Source organism: Elephantulus edwardii, unplaced genomic scaffold (assembly GCF_000299155.1).
Source record: "Elephantulus edwardii isolate Elephantulus edwardi_28Jun2011 unplaced genomic scaffold, EleEdw1.0 scaffold00035, whole genome shotgun sequence".
NCBI classification, from domain to species: Eukaryota; Metazoa; Chordata; class Mammalia; order Macroscelidea; family Macroscelididae; genus Elephantulus; species Elephantulus edwardii.
This window is the reverse complement of record NW_006399785.1, coordinates 3352381-3362801: the sequence shown is the minus strand read 5'-3', so window position 1 is coordinate 3362801 and position 10421 is coordinate 3352381. Positions and strand designations below refer to the sequence as shown.

General features: G+C 40.3%; 1 protein-coding gene across 4 annotated transcripts in view; it reads right to left on the bottom strand.

Annotated features, from left to right (window-relative positions):
• Nucleotides 1–221: 221 nt before the first annotated feature.
• Nucleotides 222–10421, bottom strand: part of KCNIP4 (Kv channel interacting protein 4) — an 839530-nt gene continuing 829330 nt past the window's right edge. For 3 of the 4 annotated variants that reach the window (XM_006884508.1, XM_006884507.1, XM_006884509.1), the window contains exons 5-8: nt 7168–7275; nt 4695–4799; nt 3918–3980; nt 222–552 (exon numbers count right to left, since the gene is read on the bottom strand). In XM_006884508.1, the coding sequence (XP_006884570.1) occupies nt 505–552; nt 3918–3980; nt 4695–4799; nt 7168–7275 (324 nt within the window). In that variant the 3' untranslated portion in view covers nt 222–504. The remainder of the gene's footprint in view (nt 553–3917; nt 3981–4694; nt 4800–7167; nt 7276–10421) is intronic. The other variant, XM_006884510.1, reaches the window with a different exon arrangement.

Here is a 10421-nt window from a genome sequence, read left to right as displayed (position 1 = left end):
GTTCACTTAATGTATGTCAGTGGGATTAAAATCTATGAACATCAATTCCTCAAACTTAAATGCAGATGCCAATATTTTAGGAAACTAAAATCCCAGGGCTGACTCTATTTATAATGTGTAGCAAAAAGCACTGCTGTTTTAAAATCACATTGCATCGTGAAAGCCTCAATAATCCCATTGCTAAGAATTAAAAACAAAAACAAAAAACCAAACACATCAAAAACCAACCCAAAACATATGCCAGGTGCTATTCCTTTTAAATATTCACAGGGTATGAAATGACTTGGAGAACATCCCATGAACTCGGTGGCTTTATGAAAAGGATGCAGATTGGTAACAGGGAAAACTCAAATCTCGTGGGGATTGCTTTATGTGAAACCAAAGCTCGTTTGCATAATGTGCCTCAGTGGAAAGCTGAGTAATCTATGCTAGAAGTGGTAGCTCCAACTTGAAGTGTGAGAAGAGTTCACATTTGTCTGTTGGACTGCGGTGTTATTTGACAAGTTAAATCACATTTTCAAAGAGCTGCATGGAGCGCATTATGTTTTCATCCTGTAAGGGAAAAACAGACACTATTAGAGCATGTCTGCAAGGAAAAGGCCAGTAATCCCGAGTCCTGCCTCCCCAGCCAGTCATCTGTGCCAGAAACTCCGGTCCTGTTTGTGTGTGTAAATACTCTGGTCTCCTTTTTCCACGTGGATAACCACAGAGATCCTTTCGTGTTTCCTGGCGTTGACCAGGTGTTACATATTTACTTAAATGTGGCTTTGTGAAACGAAAGATTGTCATTCATGAGTTTCTGTAATCATTTGTAATGAATGGTATTAAAATGTCTTTGAGAAACCAATACGATTTATGAACCTTCACATTAATAACAAAAGTTCACGACAATTATTTCTCAAATGATAAAGCCAGAATAGAGACTGCAGGGGGTATTAGATAAGAAGGCCAATTTTGACTGTTCAGGTTGAACAACTGTCAAATAATTGAGATTTTTATAAGTATAAAGGAGAAGTAGAGCATCTCTGAACTTTCACTTCCTGAAGACTGTATATTGAGGGACAGGAGGAAAAGTGGTGTCATTGAAAGAGGACACATATTCGCTCTAAAACATTCCTTTTTGTGTGAATTCTTGTTACCTAATCAGCCATGAGTTAAAACAATCCAATGAAAAACAGAGCAGCGCCTTTCCCTATCTTACTGTGGCTTAGTCATAGTTAAAGTCATGGAACCATTGTTAAGCTCAGGGCTTTTAAAAAAGAAATAATTTCTGCTTACCAGATAAAGGGTTTATAAGGAGCAGCCAGTGAATTGCCCCTGGGCTGTGCAGTTTGCCGTAAAAACTGACCCCAGGGAATTGTGTTAGAGCATTATGGGGGCACTTGTTTAAAGTCTTAAATGTGCCTGATCCATCTCATGATATTTTCAATTGTTTTATATTCCTGTGTTGTTACGTGCCATTGAGTTGTAGCTGATTCATAGCGACGCTGTGAACGAAAGTCCTGAACATGTATAACTTTCATCGTTTCTCTAAGTTCATAGTGTTTCTGGAAGCAAGCTATTTTGGAAGTGGATGTCACTCCTGCTTCCAAGCTTGTTTTAATTTGGGAGCTCCACCAAACACTGTCCACCATGGGTAACCATTATTGCATTTGACACATCAGTGTCACAGATATTCCTCTGAAAGTTGGGAAATGAACAAGGCGGGCCGAAGAGGAATTGATGGCTTTGAATTGTGATGTTGGGGGAAATGCAACCACAGTGCTCCTTAGAGGCACGGGTGGAGATGCTTAGTGTTGTGTATCTTGAGCATGCTGCGAGGACGGGCCAGTCCTTGGGGGAAGAAGAATGCTGGGAAAGGCAAGAGGTCATTGAAAGAGAGGAGGAACGTCGACAAGATGGATTGACACAGGAGCTGCAGCAGTGAGCTTTGAGTGTGCTTGGGATCCTGAGGATGGTGCAGAAGAGAAGAAGATGCACACCTATTGTCCATGGTGGTTGACTAGATGACATAACAACAAGCCTTGTGGCACTTGGTGAGTAAGAAGGTGCGCCACCAGCCCAAAGGCACGTGGTTCGAATCCACCAATTGTTCTGAGGAAGAAAGATGGGCAATCTCTTCTTGTGCAAATTGTTATTAGGTGCTGTTGAGTCAAGTACAACTCATAGCAATCTGATAAACAACAGGACAGGACCCTGGCCCATCCTGTGCCATCTTCATTATCTCTGACACACTTGAGCCCATCCCTGCAGTCACTGTGTCGTTCCCCCTGGTTCGGCAGGTTTGAGTCAGTGCAGACTCAGCAGCACAGAACAAGTGGATTATTTATGTTAGTAGTAAATTGTGGCAGATGAATAGTGGTTTCCAGTGTTAGAAATAAAGTAGAATTACCATTGTTGATTGCCTTTGAGTCGAATGTGACTCATAGCAAACCTACGAACAAAAGGCCTGAAGTCTTTCTGTAACTATCGACATTTATAAAAGTTCATAGAGTTTCCAGAGGCATGTTGTTTACAAAGTGGGTGCCACTCCTGCTTCCAGACCTGTCTTACACATTACGCAGGCTAATGCCACCTAATTAATTTTTTTTTTATAAAAACAGTACATGTAAGTATGAACTGAAAAACTGGAGCAGACCTCAGGGAGGCTGAAACAACCAGTACAGCCCTATTTTCTTCCATGACTATTTTAAAACTTTGAATATTGAGTCACGTAATCCTCAGTAAGGTTTCCCACCAGCTGGTGGATAAAGCTCTATTTCTCCGTAAGAGAGTGCTCTTCTCTAATCTGTGACGCTGACGACCACTGTTCGTTTGAGCCAGAAAGCCATTTCTTATCCACATAAACGAAAGCAGTGATGCTTCTCTTGGAAACTGGAGATGACAGTGGAATTCAAATTCTGTGGAGATCATGCAGACGTCACATACTACATCTAGGAAGAGAATTCACATATCTGCAGTGATGGACACGGCCTTAGGGATTTGGGGAAAGCAGACAGGACAGGTTTTACTATGTATCTCTGAGGCTTCCTGCATTGCCTGCTTCAGAGTCACTGACTCAACTGCCCTTGAGTCGGAACCAAGTCTTAACAGACCTTCCAGTGGATTTTCAGGAGGCTGAGTCACACAGGAGGAGATTGCCCATCTTTCTCACTCAGAGCATCTGATGGATTTGAACTGCTGGGGAGGTGCTGCCTTTGGTTAATGCCAATCCCTCCTGACTACCCCACCACAGCTTCAGGATAGGCACTCTGTAAATGCCGACTGCTTCAGTCTGAATTAGTGCCTGTTTTCACTGGTCTTGTCTAAGGGAGCTCGTACAGCCATTGCCTAGTGGGTAAGAAGTTGCATTCTCTCAACCCAAAGGCAGGTGGTTCAAATCCACCTAGGTGAAAAAAAAAAAAAAGATGGCCATCTTGTCCTGTCTGACTTACACTAGAGGTTCAGCTATAAGCCAGACTTGACGGCACTTAACAATACAATAGGCTTGTCTCAGCTGGGCTCTGATGCTCAGTTCATAGCATTGGCTGGCAAACCACTATCTGTGTGTCAGTTTGTCATACTGTGATGGCTGGTGTGATGTTAAAAGCAATAGCAACAGTGCTTCCAGTTCCAGGAGGGCTGTCCAAGAGGGGCAGATTCCCCAGAGCTTTCAGACCAAGAAGCTTTGGAAGAAAACCCTGGTGATTTACTTCCAAAATATTAGCCAATGAAAACCTTATGTGTCACAACAGAATCTTGTCCACTACAATGCCACCGAGGCTGGGCAGGCCTTCAGACACACAGCAGCTGTGACGCTGGTTCCATTTTGCTGTGTGTGGGGTAAGTAAGTCAAGGCAGCTCACAACCGCTGAAAATACTCAGCCCAGCTGTTTAGAAAGCAAAAGAAGAGAAAAACGTTTACTTTCAATACTTACTTTTTGGCAGCTTTCGATGAACTCATCTATGGTAACCACCCCATCTTTATTTTTGTCCATTTTCTGTTCAGGAGGGAAGACAGAAACACTCAGGTTTGTACTTTCTGGAATGAGGAGCAGCTGGTGAAGAGAAGGCCTGACTGGTTTTGCTGGGAGGAATGGCTTCACAGCACAATCTAGTGGGGTTTTTTATTCCTCTGTGTAAGCTGTTCCCTTGTGCTCTGGGAAAGCTCTGCATTCCAACAGTGAAAGCCCAGACACTGAACCAAAACTTTCAGAGCTTTGTTCTTCTCATTTGTAAAATGGAACTAATAAGGATATATAAACTTGACAGGGTGCTTTAGATTTTTTTTTTTTAGGGGGCTTTGGTGGCCTAATGACAAGAAACTGCACTGCAATCTCAGAGGTGTGTGGTTCAAATCCACCAGATGCTCATATGGAAAAGGAGGGATAAGATCTTGTACCAGTCAGATCTGATTTGATGATACATGCACACACAAAAATAATTTTTTAAAAAATTTAATGGAAAAATATGAAATATGACCGATATCTTGCCAGATAGCATTCTACCAAGTTATACTACATGCTCCACAGGTGTGGTTCTCTCTCTTATAATTAAGTTATGACCATGGTTATTAAATTAGGGTAAGGAATGTTTTTAAAATTTTGACCCATATAATGATTATTTCTTTTGTCTCATAGAATTACTGTTTTGTCCATGTCAGAATCATTTGCTCCCAATTTCACTCCGGCTCTGATTTGTGTTTTAACTCCCACCTGGAAAAATGTTTCCACGTGTTGTCTCGGAGCATCTTCTTTGAGGACGGGGTATGTGCATTTACCCATCATGTCATATATGGCTTTCATGATGTCGAGCATTTCCTGAAAAGCAGAGGCACTCGCGTGAGGCTTCGTAAAATAGATGGAGGCACATCGATCGATTTCCTCCCCCATCACTCAATCTTCTGATTCTTTATTGAGTGCCTTTTGGTGGTGAGTATAGTAGAGTGTATTTATATTAAACAATTACATCAAGGTTATTTCCAACTGAACTACATGCCCTATACATTATTTGTAGCATTATGTCTGTTTCCGTATGAACCACATAATATGCAGAAGCATAGTTTCAGGCCAAACATACTACCATGACATAGATATTCCTCCCGTGTGATTCCAATCATAGTCCTTATTCCAAAGGGATAGAAGCACTAAGGAAACACATCATGTTCCTGAGGTGTCTGTTCATTCACTAATTATATAACAAGCACTAAAAATGTCAGATATACTAAATACATCTAGACATTTCATGTGTCAGAAGTCACCCCCTGCTTTCTCTGATGGCCTCTTGCATCTTCAGCCCAAGGAATGCAGTAAGTAAGACCCGTATTTGTGTAGCAGACACACTGACAGGCTACAGCTGTGGCTGGGGCAATTGCCCCTGTACCTTTCCAGCCAAGCAGTCCCCGGGGCTGTATTTTGTCGATTTGCCTCTTGCTTAAAATTCATCACTTGGCAAGGCTGATGAGGCAATCAAGAAGATTTAACATTGGAATCTTGTGCAGCCCTGGATTCATGCATTGTGGTACTTTGACCTTACTTGCAGTTCAGAGTGTTAATTTAGCCCATATCTTCCATCTTTCTTCCCCATCTATTTTTTTAAATTGTGATTTTAACAAAAGTTTACAGAAAAGTTGGGTTTTCATTCATTCGTTGTTGCACATTTTCCTCCCTACCCCTACTCAGTTCATGAAATAAATTTAAAAAAAATTCATTGTTGCATAATTTCCTCCTTCCCCTTGTCCCCTTTGCTATGCACCTCTTATTATAGATTGTTGTTATACAAATAATGCCTAATCATACTTTCCTTTTAAACACTTCTTCATTTGTTCCAATGCAGTGTTCATTACTTATCTCTTTTTTTCTTAGTTTTCCCTCAACCCCCATGTCAGTTCTGTTTTATAACAATGATGTGATGCAGTATTTGTCCTTTCGTGATAGAGATATTCAGCATAATGTCCTCCAGGGTCACCCATGTGGTATAATATTTTACAAGTTCCTTGTTTTTCAGTGCTGCATAGTAACCCATTGTGTGAATATGTCATAGGTTTTCTATTGATAAACTGAGTGATTTGAGCATCCTTATTTGTTGTAGAAGTCTGCTTAGTCTGAGTCCTATTATTTTAAAGCTGTATCTTTTAATTGTCTTCATTAAAGAATTGATATATATCTTGTTCTAGGACATTAATGACAATTGATCATTACCATTTATTACTTTTCATCAAATCATCTCTGTACCTTGCCACACCTTCACTGTCTCTGTCTAACCACTGATCTCTGCTCCTCTCTCTTTCCCTTCCCATCCCTGTCACTCTTCAATGATAGTTTCTATCAGGGGGTAGACCATTCCTTACCAATTTATTTAGTCACTTAATCATGTATATCCTTTTCCACATCATAAATTACAATACACATAACACATGACCATTCATTCTACATTATCCTTCCATCTAGTTATTTCAATAAAATGTTCATGGTCTGGGCTACTCTACTCTTCTTCCTCCCACCTTCATCCTCATGTCTTTTCACTGGACTTTTTCACAATTACATCAAGGTAATTTCCAGCTGAATTACATGCCCTTTACATTATTTGTAACATTATGTCTGTTTCCGTATGGACCACGTAATATATGGAAGCATAGTTTCAGGCCAAACGTTCTACCATGACATGATAGATATTCCTCGCGTGTGATTCCAGTCATAGTCCTTATTCCAATCATAGTCCTTATTACAGTCATAGTCCTTATTTTGTTAAGGAACAAAATAACCATGTATTTGCTTTGAACATGAACTTTAAGTCATTTCTAGCCATTCCACATATTTTTTCCATTTAAAATATAAGGTGCTGCTCATCCAAGTCATGGTCTTTTTTAAAATATATATATTAATTTCTATGAAAATTCACAGAGACTTTGGATTTCCATTCCTCATTGTTGCACTTTTTTCCCTTCCCAGCCCTCCCCCTCCCAGTACACTACCCTCTTGGAAAAGTAAAAGAAAAATTCCTTCATTGTTTTATAAACCCTTCCGCATTCGACATTTTTATTGTAATTATTTTCCTTGCCACCACATAAAATATTTTTGTTTTATTTTCAGAAAGGAAATTCAAATGAATAAACATTTGTGGAGTAGTTTGCGGGGGAAAAAAATCAAACTAGCCCCAAGAATAGTTGTACTGGTGGGTGGTACTTACTTCTTTAGTGATGTAGCCATCTTTGTTTATGTCGTACAAATTAAACGCCCAGTTGAGTTTTTCTTGTACTGTCCCCCGGAGCAAAATGGAAAGACCTTTGATGAAATCCTGTAGGGGAATGAAAGAAAACCCACAATTTGACATGGTGTTTATAAATATTAAACACAAGCTCCAATTCAATAACTCTCAAATGATGGCTGCAAATGTTACATTACAGTGCTCTGAGCTTTAAATAATTTCTTTAGCATTAATGTTCTGGGTTATTGGCATAAACCTCTCTTAACTTCAATATTCTCATCTCTAGTTGGAAAACTAAGGCTTAAATGCACTGTAGAACTAGACACTATTAGAATGGACACCCAAATGGCTTTTCCACTGCTGTTGTGTGTTGTTTAGTTGGAACTGACCCATAGCTGACCCCCCCCCCCAGTGCATTTTCAGAGGGAGTAAATTGCATGAAAGGAGATTGCCCATCTTTCTTCTGAGGAGCAGTCAATGGATTCAAATCATGTGCCCTTGAGAGATGCAGTCCTGATCACAGGATAAAAAACCCACTCACTTAAAAAATACCAGCACCATATTATTAAATATATATGCACACTCCCTATGGGGGAAAATCAGCAAGAAATGTGCACTGTCAGGAAAGTTGGATTAAGTATAGTTTTATTTAGAAATGAAGTTCTAATTCTTTGAGAACATGGGTTTAAAGCATGAATCTAGAATCCAGAAGACTAGATTTAACTTAAACTCCGTTGTTTAATAGTTTTATGTAGTTAGGGACCATTACATCCTTTTGCCTCAATCAATATATACATCTGTAAAATGGAGATAATAGTTTCTAATTTCAAAGATTTTACTCTGTTTTGACCGTGCCTGACATTTGCTTTGTAATTTTTTAAATTTTCTTTTTCATTTTTCTTTTTCTTGTCATGCACCACCGGTTGGGTCCAACCAACACAGTTGAGGATGAGATCGCCCATCCGTCTCCAACGCAGCATCTGGTGGATTCAAACCATGTGCCAGACCACAAGGCCACCAGAGCTCCCTTGCTTTGCCATTTTTTGGTTGAATAAATGAAGTCCTTGCCAAAATCATAGGTTAACTTGCTGGCATCATGAAGAGTCAGATTAATGTGATCAAAGATGTGTATGGCATCTTCAAAGAAGGCGCTCCTGGGGAGAGAGAGCAACGGTGACGGTCCAGTGTGGTGATTTCTGAGTTCACACAGTCATTCATGTCATAGGAGGTGGGAACGAAAGAGTGAATTCTGGAAGTGACTTTGTAAGTGGATTCATGCCCTCTGTATTTCATAATTTTAATTGTCCTTCTGTCTATTTTTTTTAAGGGAGCTCTGGTGGTTTAGTGGTAAAAACTTGTGCTGTAATCTGAAAGGCCTGCAGTTTGAATCCACCAGCTGCTCCACAGAAGGAGGGCACGCTCCTCACTTGTGACTTGCTGCCTCTGCAGCCCACTAGCGGGGCAGCTGTGAGTCAGCACACAACCACAACAGGGGCTTTAGAAAACCTTTGGAATAGCTAATGTATTCATACAATTCAAATTCTGCTTAGAGACAACATACCTCCTGTTCCTGGAAACCCTGTCACTCAGTTTTCTTCCTCATAGACAATTGGCATTAATCATATTTCATTTACTTCTAAAAGCTGTTTGTCCACCAGATGCTTTGCTGGAGAAGAAGGGACAATCTCCTCCTGTATCAGTTAGATCTGATTTTACACACATACAAAATAATAAAAATTGAAGGGGAAAAAAAGCTGTTTGTGCGTGTCTAAAGTGTAATGCATCTGTGTACATATATGCGGTTTTTTCTCCATCAAAGATGGTCTCACAGTCTGTTTGGAACTTTCCATTTTTCACTTCACACTTTTGGAACCAAAATTTCATTCTTTGTCACATGTGTATGTCCACATAATTATATCATTGTCAAAACTATCTCCTAATGAAAAACTTGAGGATTTCAAATTTTATTAAAAATATTGCCACAATACATATCCGTGAGCCACTTATTTCTTAACCACGTGCCAGACATTATTTAATTTCAGTCTCACACAAACCAAAGTATAGAGACTGACTCCTTTATATTATACATGGAAGCTCTTTCAGGTAGGATGCGATACCTGGGACTTCTGTAGCAATCTTTCCTAGCATCTCTGACAAAATAGTCATTCATTTGTGCTTGACTGCTATAAATGATAGGAAATAGACTGTGCAATCATAGGGAATGAACTACGTAATGATAGAACCAGATTCATTATATTAATTGGGAATTTTTTGCAGAAAATCTCTAAGTAAAAAAGCAAAGCAACCCCTCCTCTTTAAAAAAAAAATCTCTGTAAGAAAACCAATACTGTAGTGGTTATCATTTATTGTTGTGGTTGTAAGGTGCTGTCAAGTGCATCTCCTAGTGACTCTATGAACAATCCTGCGCCATCCTCACACTTCCTGACACACTAGCACCCATTGTGGCAGTCACCATGTCAGTCCACCTGGCTGAAGGTCTTCCTCTCCTTTGTCAACCCTCTCCCCTTCCCAACATCATGTCCCTCTTCAAGGAACAGCCCCTCCTAGCAACATGCCCAGAATATGTGTGGCTTCAGCCTCATCATTTCTGCCTCCAAAGAGCACTCTGGCTACACCCTCTCCAAAACATATGTTTATTGTCCTGGCCATCCGTGGGATGTTCAGTGCTCTTCTCCAACACCACAGCTCAAGTTGTCAATGCTTTCCCTGTCATCCTCATTCACTGCTCAGCTCTCAGATGCATAGCAAGTAATTGGAAAGACGATGGCCTGAATCAGATACACTTTTGTCCTCAAACTGACATCATTACTCCTCTGTAATTTGGAGAGATCCCTACCTGCAGATTTTCCCTGTGCAATGCCTCCTTATTTCCTGACTGCTGATAACAAAGGTATACCAAGTATATTCAGTATACCAAGTGTATATTTGATGCCAGGCACCAAAGCAAGCCCTTTAATGACATTCTTAGTTCATCAAAGAAGGCATTGACTAATATAATTCTTGGACAGAGACAGGGACAATGACAATGAACTTGGAGTGTCTGGTTGGGTGCTGTCCAGTTGGCTTTGATTCCTTGTAATTCTATGAACAATGGAGGGAAAGCAGCTCCTGATCCATCCTCACGTTTGCACCTGAGCTCCCGCACATCGTTACGGCCTTTGTGCCAACGCATTTCACTGAAGGTCTTCAAGTCCACTTTGAGCAAGCGTGCTTCG